At 41.6% G+C, this 15,681-nt stretch overlaps 1 protein-coding gene across 3 annotated transcripts in view; it reads left to right on the top strand.

Annotated features, from left to right (window-relative positions):
- Positions 1-15,681, top strand: part of LOC131916707 (ATP-binding cassette sub-family A member 17-like) — an 80,799-nt gene that overhangs the window by 628 nt on the left and 64,490 nt on the right. For 2 of the 3 annotated variants that reach the window (XR_009380587.1, XM_059270172.1), the window contains exons 2-6: positions 800-1,061; positions 7,763-7,890; positions 8,934-9,099; positions 12,793-13,052; positions 14,834-14,950. Coding sequence is in view for 2 of the 3 variants with exons in the window: in XM_059270172.1 (XP_059126155.1) it covers positions 800-1,061; positions 7,763-7,890; positions 8,934-9,099; positions 12,793-13,052; positions 14,834-14,950 (933 nt within the window). In the remaining variant the exon portion in view is untranslated. The remainder of the gene's footprint in view (positions 1-799; positions 1,062-7,762; positions 7,891-8,933; positions 9,100-12,792; positions 13,053-14,833; positions 14,951-15,681) is intronic. The other variant, XM_059270173.1, reaches the window with a different exon arrangement.

Raw genomic sequence — 15,681 nt, 5'->3', positions numbered from 1 at the left:
ATTGACTAATTAGCAACACATTTGCCATACAGAACATCCCACAGCACATCACATTCACAGTCAGGGAGCAGAGGACAGTGAATGCATACTGTTCCTCCATGTACATAGTCTGAGATCCTAGCTATGGAATGGTGCCACACAGCTAAACAAGTCTTCTCACCTCAGTTAATAAAAATTAATCACCACAGGCACCCCCGGAGGCCTATCTCCCAAGTGATTTTAGATTCCATCAATTTGACATCACAGTCACTAATAATGAATTGAAGGACAGTTAAGAACTTCATTTCTAAAAATTCACGCTCTCACAGTAATTCTGTTAGCTCTTATTGTTAAACGCAACCCTTGCCATTGATTTCTAGCCATTGATGGTTTAGAACAAATATTGAATGGAGATGCCTAGCTGGCTCTCATTCTGTCTTTCCCCTTTCTTGTGTGTGTTTTGTGTAGGGAGACTAGAAGAAATGAAAGAGGTTTCTCGTTTGTTATTTTCGTTTTGTTTGTTTGTTCTGAGACAGGTTGTCAAAGGTATATTAAAGGATGGGCTTGAACTTCCTAAGTAGCCAAGAATGACCTTGAATTTCTGATCTGTCTGCCTTCAAACCTCTTGAGTGCTAGGATTACAGATGTGAATAACCACATTTGGTTTATTCAGTACTGGGGATCATGCTTCATGTATGCTAAGAAAGTACTTAGAAGGTCTCTCCAGCCTCAGGGTTTTAAGTAGAAGAGTGCTTGCCACGTAGAAATTGACACTTGAATTTTGTCTAGGATTAACACACAGCTGTTGTTTCTGTTTTAGAAGCGGAAGACTCTGATAACACTTCTGGAAATCTTGATGCCGTTACTATTTTCTGCAATTGTATTGTATCTTCGTTTCAATAGTATGCCAAAGCACGTATCAACTACTAACTACCAACCAGTTGATATCAGTTTACTGCCAGTATATTTCAATAAGTATCCTCTGAAAAATAAATTTCAGTTGGTTTATATCCCTTCCAAAAGCGAGACCTTGAAAGCTGTCACTGAAATGGTGGAACAAACCTTTGCTGTTGACTTTGAAGGTCAGATAAAAGATTTCACTCTTTTATTGCACTAAAATGTTTTATTACATTTATTTATTGTGTGTATGTGTACATACCATGGCATACAAGTGGAAGTCAGAGGACAGCTTGCCAGTCATTTCTCTCCTACCTGTGGGTTCTGGGGACTGAACTCAGGCTGTCAGGCTTGCTGGAGTCATATTACCATCCTGGGAAGGCATTTTTATAGTGAAGTTTTTTCCTGAGAGTTCTTACAAAAGTGACCCAAAGTTTGGAATCTACAAATTGTAGTGTTTGAGGTGATAACTGAAGGAAAACTGTCCTTGATGCATTTTTATTATTTTACAGACCACACTGGAGGCTTGTATACTTGTATTACAAGGTTTAAATACTAATCAAAATGTTAATTTTTTTTTTTTTTCTTGGTTTTTCGAGACAGGGTTTCTCTGTGTAGTTTTGGTGCCTGTCCTGGAACTCACTCTGTAGACCAGGCTGGCCTCGAACTCACAGACATCTGCCTGGCTGTGCCTCCCGAGTGCTGGGATTAAAAGCGTGTGCCACCACTGCCCTGCCATTTAGCTTTTTATTAAACCAATCAAAATGACTTATCTTCACAGTGTAAAATGATTATTCCACAACACACTCACAGAGTCTAACAGGTTTCTCTGCTTCTCTTTTCTTATTGTAACTCAGTCTCCAAACAGAGGCGGAAAGATACTCAGGTCACTAGGAATTTGCCCGTCCCCTACTTACACCCTTCTATGGCTTCCCAATACACAGAGACTCTATCTACACTCTGCCCCTGCTTTTCTCTCTAGCTTCCTCTGGTACTCTGTCTCTGTGCTTTCTTCAGCACCTGCTTTGTGTGGGTCACTTTGTGCCAGCCGTTCCTAGGCCAGTCTCTCTTGGTTTTAGGAAGCTGTCGTATGATATGTTGTTTGTGTTCTGACAAATAAAGCTTGCCTGGAGATCAGAGGGTGAAACTAGCCACTAGTTAGCCATAGAGGCCAGGCAGTGGCACGCACCTTTAATCCCAGTACTTGGGAGGAGGAAGCAGCAAGATCCGGAGTTCAAGGCCACCCTGGGCTACATGAGATTACAGAGCCCAGCAGTGGTGCACGCCTTTAATCCTAGCACAATCAGGAGGTGGAGACAGGAATATAAGGTGAGTGGAGACAGAATCTCCCCCACCTCCGATTTGGTCTGAGATTTCATAGAGGTAAGAAGTCTCCAGTGGCTGCTGTTCTGCTTCTCTGATCTTTCAGCTTTCACCCTTGATATCTGACTCCTGAGTGCACCACCATGCCTGGCTTTAAGAATATTCTAATAAGACAGAATTCAAATTTAAAGGAAAGGTTGCTTTACTCCCAGCTCTATTGCCACTCAATTTGGACAGTTCTTTTTTTCCTTTTATTGAAAATACATTTTTTTCATTCTCATATAATATATCCTGATTATGGTTTCCCCTCCCTCTACTCCTTCCAGTTCCTCCCCACCTCCCCTTCCATCTAGATCCACCTCCTTTCTGTCTCTCATTAGAAAACAACCAGGCTTCTAAGGGATAATAATAAACTATAAATAATACAATAAAACAAAAACCAATACATTGGAATAGTACAAAACAAACAAACAGAAAGAAAAGAACCTAAGAAAATACATAAGAAAAAGATATAGATGCAGAGACCCATTCTTTCATACACTCTGGAATCCCATAAAAACAAGAAACTGGAAGCCATAATATATATGCAAGGACCTGAAGGGTAAAAAGAGGAAAAAATAAACTACATATACATAAAATAAAAATGATACAACACAACATTATGAGACAAGGAACCTCCAAAGATGCCACTGATTTTGTTTTCTGTTGATCATCGAGTGCTGGACATACATCCTACCCTTAAGAGTAGTTGTTTCAGTTGTTAATCCCAGCACGTGGGAGGCAGAGGCAGGTGGATCTCTTGAGTTGGAGGTCAGCCTGGTCTACAGAGTGAGTTCCAGGACAGCCAATAAACAGAGAAACCCTATCTTGAGAAACAAAACCAAACAACAACAACAACAACAACAACAACAACAACACCAAGAGTAGTTTGCTTCCTCAATGAGACTCCCTTAGAGAAAACTAAATTTGCATTTGCAAGTGGTTATCAACTGGAGATAGCTTCTGGATTAGGGTTAGGGATGGGAGCATGTGTCCACTTCTCTTTTCAGCTCCAGGAGCCCATCTGGTGCAGACGGGTGCCAACCCTGTGCATGTTGTCTCAGTCTCTGTGAGTTCATACGTGCATCGATACTGTTGATTTAGAGGACTTTGTTTCTGTGCTGTCCTCCATTCCCTCTGGCACTTCTTTATGCCTCCTCTTCCTCAGAGTTCTCTGAGCCCTGAGGTGAGGGTTTTGATGGAGACATCTGTTTAAGGCGTATTTTGTCTGCCTGTGGGACTCTGTATTTGTTCCATTCTGCGCAGGATGAAGCTTCACTGATGATGGCTGAGCAAGGCACTGATCTGTAAGTATAGCAAGATGTCATTAGGAATCATTTTATTGCCATACTCTTTTAGTGGAACAGTAGTATTTGGTTTTACCCTAGGTTCCTGGGCTATCTAGTCTCAGGTTCTTGGTCATCCAAGTAGTGTTGGGTATGGATTCCATCTTGTGGAGTTAAGTCAAATCAGATATTAGTTGGTGTGTTAGTCAAGGTTCTGTAGAGTCACAGAATTTAGGGAATAAATCTCTCTCTCTCTCTCTCTCTCTCTCTCTCTCTCTCTCTCTCTCTCTCTCTGTGTGTGTGTGTGTGTGTGTGTAAGGAAATTTTTTGGAATGACTTATAGGCTGCAGTCCAACAATAGCTAATTGTGAATGGAAAATCCAAGAATCTAGTAGTTGCTCAGACCCACAAGGCTGGGTGTCTCAGCTGGTCTTCTGTATATGCTGGAATTCTGAAGAAGTCAACTCCAATGCCAGTGAAGGAATAGATGTGCTGACAAGGTGAGGGTGAGTAGGTGAAGAATGAACACACCCCCTTCCTTCTTCCCTTGTCCTTATATAGGCTTCCAGCAGAAGGTGTGGCTCAGATTAAAGATGTGTCTTCCAGCCTCAAGATCCAGATCTTAAGTATACTCTCCATTTCTGTATTATAGTTAATTCCAGATATTGTCAAGTTGACAACCAAGAATAGCCATCACAGTTGATCACTCCCATAAGCTTTGATCCACCATTGCCCTAGCATATCTTGCAGTCGGGACACCATTGTAGATCTGAGTTGGTGTTTACATTTCTCCTTTGGTAGCTTGTAGAGTACCTTCCTGTACCAAAGACACTAGCATGAAGGGATGAAGGCTCTATATAGGCACCAGCTCAACTTCTCCATGTTCAATGCGTTGTATAGGTGTTATCTTCAGCAACAGGACCTTGCTGTTAGTCTGTAGAGAGCAACCTATAAGTCTTGGCAACAGTCTGGGTTTGGGTGTTCCCATGGGATTCTTTTGGCCAATAACTCCATGAGATGTAACCCATTCCCAGAACTGGAAGCTTCATTTGTTAAAAAGAGATGTCTAGCCAAGTGTTGATGGTGCACACCTTTAATCCCAGCACTTTCAAGACAGAAGCAGGTGCATCTCTATAGGTTCAAGTCCAGCCTGGTCTACAGAGGGAGTTCCAGGACAGCCAGAGCTACAAAAAGAAACCTTGTCTTGGAAGAGAGAGAGAGAGAGAGAGAGAGAGAGAGAGAGAGTCTAGTTGGGGTTCTATCTCCTTCATTATTTGGCAATTTCATTTAGGTCACCTTCATATATGAGTATATTTAAGGAGGCTTCTACTGTATTAGGATTCCATACTACCCCTCAAATGGCCCTTAATTTTAGCTGTCTCTCCTCATATTCCCTCCCTTATTCCCTCCTCCTTCCTCCTTCCCACTTAATCTTCCCTTTCCAGCGTCCTCTCCTGCCATCATCCCTTTCCTAGAGATATCTGTTTGTCCCCCTAGTCCCTTACTCTATACCTAACCTCTGTGAGTCTATGGATTGTAGCTTATTTATCATTGATTTAACAGCTAATATTCACATATAAACGAATACATACCATATTTGTCTTTCTAGGTCTGGGTTGCCTCACTCAGGATGATTTTTTTTCTAGTTCCGTCCATTCATCTGTGAGTTTCATGATTTAATTTTTTTAAACAGCTGAGTAATATTTCATTTTCTTTATTCATTCATTTCTTGAGAGACATCTAGGTTGTTTCCAATATAGTTTCTGGCTACTATAAATAGAGCAGCAATGAATATGATTGAGCAAGTGTCTCTGTGGTAGGATGAAATGTCCTTATATTTCTGTTATATTGCTCAAAGCTGGATCTTGAGGTAGATTGAGTCCCATCCTGAGGAACACTACCACACTGATTTCCAATAATGGATGAGTGTTCCCCTTATTCCACATCCTTGCCAGCATGAACTGTCATTTGTATTATTGACCTTAGGCATTCTGACATGTGTAAGATGAAATCTCCATGTAGTTTTGATTTGCATTTCCTGATGATTAAGGATGTTGAACATTTCTTTAAGTGTTTCTCAGTCATTTGAATTTTCCTCTTTTGGAAATTCTGTTTAGATCTGCACCCCACTTTGGGTTATTTATTTTCTTAATATCTAGTTTTTTGAGTTATTTATCTGTTTTGGATATTAGTCCTCTATCAAATGTGTAGTTGTTTAAAATATTTTCCCATTCTGTAGGCTGCCACTTTGTCCAAATGACAGTGTCCTTTGTCTTAAGGAAGCTTTTCAGTTTCTTAAGGTCCCATTTATTAATTGTTGATCTTTTTGATGTTGAATAGCAAGTCTTTTCCTGTGCTGATGAGTGCAGATGTAACCAACCATCTTATTAAATAAAAAATACAGAATCAATGCAAAGAAGAAAGCCAAGAGATCAGAGCTAAGAGCCTTACCCTCCTGCTGCAGCTAGCCTCTTAAGCCAAGAGACCTCTCCGAAAGAGAGCTACTTCCTGTCTGTTTGTCTTTATATAGACTTTCTGTTCTGTCTTCTCATTGGTTGTAAACCCAAGCACATGACTGCCTCGTCACTGCCTGTATGTACAGACCTCCAGGTCTACTATGGTATTGAGATTAAAGGCGTGTATCTCCAATGCTGGCTGTATCCTTGACCACACAGAGATCTACCTAGCTCTGCCTACCAAGTGCTGGGATTAAAGGCCATGAACGCCCAGCTCTGCTATGGCTTGCTATTAGCTCTGACCCCCGGGCAACTTTATTTATTAACATACAATTAAAATCACATTTCAGTACAAATAAAATACCACCATAGATGAGTTTAAGGCTATCCCCCACTTTCTCTTCTATCAGGTTCAGTGCATCTGGTTATATGTTGAGGTCTTTGATCCATTTGAAGTTGAGTTTTGTGAAGGTGATAAGTATGTATCTATTTGGATTCTTCAGCTGTTTGGTTTCACCAGCACCATTTGTTGAAAATGCTCTCTTTTTTCCAGTGTGCATTTCTGGCTTCGATATCAAAAATCAGTTGTCCACTAGTGTGTGGATTTATTTCTGGGCCTTCAATTCTATTCCTTGATCATCATGTCTGTTTTTGTGCTGATACCATGCTGGTTTTATGCCTATAGCTTAGTAGTACAATTTGTGATTGAGGATAGTGATACCTCCAGCAATTTTCTTATTATTCAGGATTGTTTTAGCTATCTTTTTTTGGTGTGTGTGTGTGTATGTTTCCATATGAAGCTGAAAATTGTCCTTTCAATATTTGTGAAGAATTGTGTTGGAATATTGATGGGGATTGCAATTGAATAAATAGGTTGCTTTTGGTAGGATGGCTATTTTTACTATTAATCCTACCAACCCATGATCATGGAAGACCTGTCCATCTTCTGATACCTTCAGTTTCTTTCTTCAGTGTCTTAAGGTTTTTTCATCATATAAGTCTTTCACTTGCTTGGTTAGAGTTACTTGAGATATTTTATATTATTTGAGGGTATTGTGAATGGAAGAAACTAAGTGTGCTAAGTAAAGAACAATAATCTTATAATAATAATAAAACACATTATTTAATATGTACACCTTTCCTATCCCTTTTTCTAATTATATAAATATATAAAATAGCATTTACTATATGGTCAACAACATGGCTCCATGCATAAGGGTGCTTGCCACATAAATCTGGCAGCTAAATTCAATCTTTGGAACCCACATAAAGGTAGAAGAAAAGAACCGACTCTGAAAAATTATACCATGACCCCCACATGCACTAGCACTCACATATCATACACGATAATTAGTGAGTAAGAGCTATCTCTCTTCCTTCCTCAGCATTAATATCTTGATATCTAAAGACAGTTGCTGGCTGTACTATAAGTTCTGAGCTGAATAATAACAACAAAAACAAAAGTCAGGGTTTCTCTCTATATCCTTGGCTGTCCTGGAACTCGCTCTGCAGACCAGGCTGGACTCGAACTCAGAGATCCACCTGCCTCTGCCTCCCGAGTGCTGGGATTAAAGGTATGTGCCACTACCACCTGGCTAAAAATCATGCCTTTTAACTTATCCTATTTTTTGTGTTTCTCTCTCTCTGCTCATATGTTTACAGAATGACTGAGTGAGTGAATGGAGAAGTAAGCTGGAATCTTAAATCTCCTTAGATAGATAATTGATGGCATTACTTGCTTTCATGCCCAGATATTCACTGACTGGATTTTTCTTTTTGTAGTTCTAGGCTTTCCTTCGGTGCCTTTATTTGAAAAATACATAATTAAGGATCCCAGGTCTTTCTACATACTGGTGGGAATCGTTTTTGACCATACCTTCAATAGCAGCAGTGAACCTTTGCCACTCGTGGTAAGAAAGTCTTCCCTATAGCAATCTTACTATGTGACTACATAGCGTGGGTTAATCAGGCATCTACCCCTCAGCTTTCTTCTATGGCAGCTTTGTCATCTTATTTCCAGAGGAAACGAGTGGAGATTCCAAATTCATACCTTACAGCCCAGTCCGTTGCTGTTTTCAGACTGTTGAAGAGAGATCTGTTCTGAGCAAGTCTCTGTCCTCAGCACAGGATGGAGTGTGTTTGGCTGTTTGATTACAGAAGCTGATTCGACCACTCGGCAGAAGAAACTTGAACCCCAGCTTTGTCCCTTAGCAGCTGTATAACTTTGGGAAATTTGTTGACATTTCGGTGTGGTTGAGTTTAAATTAGTGCCTGGATTATGAGTTGGTTTTCAGGTTTATGCATGGAAAGTGCTTAGAACAGAGCAGTTGGGTAGATGGGGAGCAAGAATTTTCTGGTTGGATTAGTTCATTATCATTACTACTAATCACACAGATTTAGATATGGTAGCTCTGCATGTGTGTTTAAAGAAAAACAATATGTTAAACAAGAATATTTGATTTATGTTTTGCAATGGGTAAAACACTTACGTGTAGCTTCTGTGGTATATAGGCTGTTTAATGACCTTTAGAACTTGCACTGTGATTAATAGAAATTAACAATATTTTACAAGCATGTGTTAATGTCACAAGCATGTCAGATATCACATTGTGTGACCCTCCAGGCAGATAATGGATGAGGTTGTTATTATCATCCCCCTTTCACTGTGAGGACATTGAGGCGTAATGATTAAGTGAGGTTAAGTAACTTGCCCAGGGTGACAGCAGTTCAATAAGAAATTTGGGGCGGAGGTCTAGGTGGCCTGGTTCCAGCATACTCTACAGTCCATGGCTCTTTTCCCAGGTTGGTCACAAGGATAATTTGCAGAGAAATACAGGGAAGGCCACTTTGTAGTGTGGGCCTTAAAGAATTAAAGCCAAATAGTTTGCCCTGTCCTGTACCATTGCTGAGTCCCAGGATCTGATGGCCAATGTTTTCTCCTTGTTTTTCATAGGTTAAGTATGACTTGCGTTTCAGTTATGTTCAGAGGAACTTTGTGCCACCACTGAACTATTTATATTTTCAAGAGGAGCTAGAAGGCTGGTGCACAGCCTTTCTTTATCCTCCTAATCCAAGCCAAGAACCCCGGGAATTTGCATATGCTGATGGGGGAAACCCTGGTGAGGAAACTCTGAAGCCTGTAACATTACCATGAGCACAGCCACATTTGCCCTGTACCACATATTTGTGATACTGTTTTGCTAACTGAATGCACACCTATGATTAACATTTCAGTAGAGGTCCAAGGAGCTACCTTTGAAAATATGGCATTCAATAAAATGCTTATATTCCAGTATAAGTTAAAACAGCAGGTATGTATTTTGATTGTTTATAATGACGTTGAATTACTTGAAAGAATGAAAGCGTTTTACAAGAACAAAGGGTGTGAGTTTCTATATTTCTAACATTTTACTTTTAAAATACATTTTCTACTGTTCTCTACAAGCTATGACTTAAGTGACTTTCCTTAATTTGTTGAAATTCCTATAAAATAATGACTTCTCTACCTTTTCCTTTTCATTTTAGGAAAGTTACTACCAGGCTGGGGTGTACCTCAGTGGTACTTGCCTAGCATGCAGAAAACCACATGGTCAGTCTCTAGTACTGCCCAAACTGCTGACTGTTGTGTGGGAATTCACCTTGGTATAATGGTAGCTTCCAACGTTACTAACAGGAAAGGCATCCCAGAGGCTAGCTAACACAACATTCACAGGTTCTGCTTTCCGCCATATTAGCCTCTGCCTGATTGTGTTGTTAGGGACCAGAACTCAGCCAGAGAATTTGGCAGACACCAGTGCATTTACCTTGAGCACAGCCACCTGGTACCTGTAGCTCGCAAATAGCCTGTTGAGAACTCGTGGGCATTATCTATATTTCTTGGGCAGCACACATGCAAGACCAGAGTGAAACTATAATAATTATAACAAGAATGGCCAGTTATTTAGGGAAGATGTAGCCTTCATCATGAAAGAAACATGATTACGTGACCTCCCTTTTCCACCTGTAAGTAGCACTCTCGTTTTTCTGTCCCTTCCCCAAACCCTACAATTTTTGGGATCAAACTTAGGGCTTTCCACATAACAGGCCAGCACTCTACTACTGAGCTCTACCTCTAGCCCTGTGCTGCCCTTTGTTTCCTGTTACAGCACTGGGGACAGAGCTCAGCATCTCATATGTACTAGTATTCTATCACTAAGCTGCCTCCCGAGACCTGTAGACCTGTCTGTTGGTCTAGCTTTTCTTCCTCCCTCCCTCCCTCCCTCCTTCCCTTCCTTTCCTCCTTCCCTTTCTTTCTTCCTTTCCTCCCTCCCTTCCTTTCTTCATCCCTCCCTCCTTTCCTTCCCTCCCTCTCTCCTATCCTTCCTCCCCTTCTTCCCTCCCTCTCTCCCTTCCTCCTTCCTTCTCTCCCTCCCTCCCTCTTTCCCTCTCTCCCTTACTTCCTCCATTCCTCCCTCCTTTCTCTCTCTCTTTCTCTCTTTCTTTCTTTCTCTCTTTCTCTCTCTCTCTCTCTCTCTCTCTCTCTCTCTTTCTTTCTTCCTGACAGGGTCTCATGGAGCCCAAACTGACCTCAAACTCATTGTGAAGCCAAAGGTAACCTTGAATTATTGATGCTCCTGCCACCACCTTCTCAGTACTGGGGCTACAAGATTGTGTCATCACAGCCAGTGTGTGATGTGGTTTTGAACGCCCATCCTATTCAACATGTATGTTTCATTTATCCCTGTTTAACATGCCTCATTCACTAACCACTAAAAATACTTCTTGTATTATCTGTTTTCCCTTTAACTTGATAAAGGAGGGACAGACAAGTATCTACACTGCTGCAGGGCTCCCTGCCTGACTGCGTGTGTTGTTTTAAAGATTCTGCTCCTGCTTTGAAGGACATCTCCAAGCTCTGGTTCCAGAACTCCTGAATTTGGGGCTAAGGAGATAGTTGAGTTGGTATAGTGCTGCTGCACAAACTGAAAACCTGAGTTTCAATCTCCAGGACTCATGTAAAAAGCTGGGTGTGACAGCACGTGTTTATAACGTCGGTGCTGGGAAGTAGAGACAGGAGGATTCCTAGGGCTCACTGGTCAGGCTAGCCTAGTTAGCAAACCCCAGGTCCCAGCGAGAGACCCTGTTTGAAAGAACAAGGTTGGTGGTACATCAGGAACAACACCCAAGGCTGGCCTCATCCTCTACACATACGATCATGTGCACACACAGGGGTGGGGTGGGTTCTGAACACATGACCTCTGCATTGGCTAATACTTCATTTGAATTTACTTGCTCTTTCTGAATCTTTAGATCTCTCTTTGGTTCTAATTCCATCCACCCTACCCACCCACAACTAGCCGGAGAATACTAGCTGCCTCTTTTTCCAGATCTCATGGTCTTAGCTGGCTAGGCCAAGCTCCACTCTTTTGTTTCCCACTCTGGAGTCATACCTTGAGAAAGTACCCTTCTCCTCACTCTTTTGCTGAGGATAAGCAGATAACATTAAAATCAGAAGGTTAGGCATTCCTAGGAGCTCCTATGTCCTAAGGCGTAACGTGGCTCCGAAGCTGGGTACCATAATCTTTCTCTGCAGGAAGCACTGCTGACTTTCTGCTCTGGAACTTTCCAGTAACAGTAGAGGAGAGTTTTCTTAGTGTCTGCTTTCTGCCATCTTGTTCTCTGCTATGGAAAGGAACATAACTGTATATAACAGTGCAGACATCCCTACTTGGCACTCTGTTTCCCTGGACCTGCCCATTCCATGACAGCCCCCAGTTTCCTCTCTGGCAATTTCAGACTTAGGGAGAAGTGATGGCACATAACTGAGATGCTCTTTCCTTCACATGAAGCAACATATTCCCGAGCAAGGGCCTAGGAGCCACTTCTCACATGAAGGAGCATGCTTTCTGATTCATTTTCGGTTTCTTGGTTTCCCTATTTGTGAGAGGTTGAACATGAACACCAATTAAGCAATTGTTCTTCCAAAATTGATCATCAACCCCTCATTATAGGATGGCCACACAATTGTCTTGCAGTCTAAGGCCTGCATGCCCACCAACTGGAATCCAAGCCTAAGTACCTAAGTATTTACTCCGATTCTAGAAAATATCCTATAATTGTTTAGTGAAAACACTCCTACAAAACAAACAAACAAACAAACAAACAGGAATGTATAACAATATCCAGGACTCGTTGCCAGCAACATGCCCTTCCCTTTTCCAGTTTGACAGATCTGGAGGTCTGCCTATGTCTGGACAGTGAGGCACAGTGGTCACCTTTACCACAGGGTTCTGTACTACACCTCTACTACCCCTCCATGAAGACTGATTACCCTTGCTTGGAACTAGAAAGCACTCAGGGGATCTTAATCTTGCAATCTATGTTTATTGAAAGTTGATCCTGGCATACCAGCTACACTGATGCAATGCTTATGATAAGGACAGTGTTTGTGCCTGCCAGCAAAATACAGAAACTTAACCCTTGAGCTGTGCAGCAGTCACAACACAATCAGGAAGTCTGTGTCTTTCAAGGGCTTTGAGTTTAACTATCCTGTATTTACTGTATAATCAAAACTACAGAACAGGTGCTCTATCCACAGAGGCTGAGAATGAAGGGAGAAAAATCCTTGTATAGAACATGGCTTTTTTTTTTTTCTGCCAGAACTCATTTTCTGATCATTGCTTCGTTTCCATGGCTCTCCAAAGTGGCTCCTCCCTGTCCTCTGTTGTATCATGAGGCCTCTAAGAATACCTTCTGGCTGTTGTCTGTCTTAATGGCTAGCTAGGATCCACCTGAATTTTTAGTCATTTGGATCTTTACTTTCTTTCTTGTAGGATACAACAAAGAAGGCTTTCTGGCAATACAGCATGCAGTAGACAAAGCCATTATGTGGCACCATGATCCCAACGCAACACTCAACATGTTCAAGAATCTCCATGTACTGCTGCAGAGATTCCCATTTGGGCCCCATATCAAGGACACATTCTTAGTGATCCTTCAGAATGAGTTCCCTCTGCTGCTCATGCTCAGCTTCATTTGTGTTGAGCTCATAATCATCAATTCCATTTTACTGGAGAAGGAGAAGAAACTGAAGGTAGCTCTATCTGCTCAGATGGGAAATACAGGGCTGTGGGGAGCCTGCTAATGAAATGTCCATGGTGAGACTGAGGCCCAAGCAGGCGGGAGGATTTGTCAGCCTCTCAGGTGAAATGGAAATCAGAAGTGCTTTCATATTTTTATCCTGCTTGCAGGAAGCCCCATCTCTTGTTATCACACATATCCTTACTTTTAGATTGCACAGCCTAGTAGGTCCTCTAGGTTAGCACTCTGTCACTAATAGGGCAGGTGTTCAGACAATGTCCACATAGAGGGGATTTCTGTCCACAATCAACTCACTCCCATTTTGTGGGAAGATGATTGAGAAGCATCCTCTAGGAAAATATAGCCGAAGGCAGAGTTTGTTTCCTCTGAGTTGGTCCCGAAACTGGTTTCACTACTCACTTTCTGTGCTCTTCTGTTTACATGACCTCTACTACTTCTTTTCTCACTTTCTTCCCTTTAAATAATAATCTTGTATTACTTAGGTTTTTATTTCTCAGACATGATCTCATTCTGTAGCCAATAATGACCTGGAAGCCACTGTGTTATCCAGGCTGACCATGAACTCATGAGCTATTTGCTTCACCCTCCCCAGCGCTAGAGGTACAACTGGCTAAAATCTTCTCACTTTAAATTTTTTCTCTTTTTAAAATAATTTTTAAATTTATGTATTTTATGTATAGGATGTTTTCATCTGCATGTACATCTGCACACCAGAGGGCACTGGATCCCATGGGACTACAGTTAGAGATGGCTGTGAGTCACAGTATAGGTGCTGGGAATTGATAGAGATGATGTGACCCACAGTGTGGGTGCTGGGAATTGATAGAGATGATGTGACCCACAGTGTGGGTGCTGGGAATTGATAGAGATGATGTGACCCACAGTGTGGGTGCTGGGAATTGATAGAGATGATGTGACCCACAGTGTGGGTGCTGGGAATTGATAGAGATGATGAGGCTACCTGTGGGATGGGAGACAGTGGGCCAATGGCTGACAGGTGGATGCTCTATCCAGCTTTATACTCACTGAAAACCCCAGGAAACTAGGAGCTTCCGACACTGGCTAGGGTACCCATTTAGTTTCTGCTTGTGGGATAAAATTCTACCTTCCTTAGTTTTCACTTCAACAGCAAACTTGTATAGAAGCTGGTGGGCATAGAATGTCCACACTTTGGTCATGTTTTTGTTCTTTATACTTGAGTCTTGTTTTCAGATGAATTTAACACTGTAGAAGTTAGGCATGATGGCACATTCTTAAAACCCCAATGGTAAATATGCTGTTGGTTCATTTACTGAATGGCTCCTCTAAGCAAATGGCCCTGAGCAAAAAGTCCAAATATGTTTTTTTTTTAGACAAAGTCTCAATATAGAACCCCTGGCTGGCCTGGCACATGCTCTATAGACTAGACTGGCCTTGTGCTTCTGACAAATTTTACTGCCTCTGTCTCGCAAATGCTGGGATTGGAGGCATGGACTACTATACTCTGCTTTAACGTCTAAACTCCTTATGTGTCCTACTTTTAAATTCTCCTAGCAGTTGTTTTTTAAATTTAAAGTCGGTTTATACAATGCCTACTCTGCCTTAGTTAAACCAAGTACCACTCCGTTTTATTCTTGCCTTCTAGTTCTATCCCTCTCCATCAGCCCCAGCAGCTGTCTCTCCCCAGTCCACACAACCTGTCATCCTAACCCGCTGAGTTTCAGCAACAGCCTCCCCGACTGTGCCTGAGACACTTAGCTAGGCTCTAACACTTGGCTCTTTCGCTTTTTCTAGGAATATATGTGTATGATGGGACTGGAGAGCTGGCTGCACTGGGTTGCTTGGTTCATTACATTCTTCATTTCTGTCTTAATTGTCGCTTCTGTTATGACCATTCTCTTTTGTGCAAAGGTATGCTTTGTTTTTTAGAATATAGTGAGCTATGAACGGATAGTAAAGAATCTGGTATGGTATGGGTGGTACAGTTATTGATGACCATTTGGAAAAACTCTGATGGATATTCAGTGGTATTTGCTGAAATTCTGGGGAAGTAAGATTCTTCCTCCTCTTCTCCCCCTCACTTTTTTTTTTTTTTTTTTCTCGAGACAGGGTTTCTCTGTGTAGCTCTGTAGACCAGGCTGGCCTTGAACTCACAGAGATCCACCTGGCTCTGCCTCCCGAGTGCTAGGATTAAAGGCGTGCGCCACCACCGCCCGGTGTCTTTTTCTTTTTGAGGCAGAGGCTCATTATGGAGCTCTGGCTGGCCTAGAATTCACTATATAGACCAGGCTGACCTTGAATTTGTGTTAATCCTCAACCTTACCCTTAAAGTGCTAGGATTTCAGTCTTGTGCTATCATACCTAATCTAGTATTTAGAAACTTGAGGATCACAAAATACATTTTTACAAACTTTAAAAGATAGGGCTGGAGAGAAGGCTCAGTGGTTAAGAGCACTAACTGCTTAACCAGAGGACCCAAGTCCAATTCCCAGCACCCACATGGCAGCTCACAACTGTCTGTAATTCCAGGTCCAGGGAACCAAACACCCATGGTAAAACACCAATGCACATAAAGTAAAAATAAATTAATTAAAAAGAAAAAAAGATAAATTTCATACTATACAATAGTTGAAAATAGTTAC

The sequence above is a fragment of the Peromyscus eremicus genome, chromosome 8a (genome assembly GCF_949786415.1).
Source record: "Peromyscus eremicus chromosome 8a, PerEre_H2_v1, whole genome shotgun sequence".
Taxonomy (NCBI): domain Eukaryota; kingdom Metazoa; phylum Chordata; class Mammalia; order Rodentia; family Cricetidae; genus Peromyscus; species Peromyscus eremicus.
The sequence above is the reverse complement of the archived record's forward strand: the minus strand, read 5'-3'. Positions and strand labels throughout refer to the sequence as shown.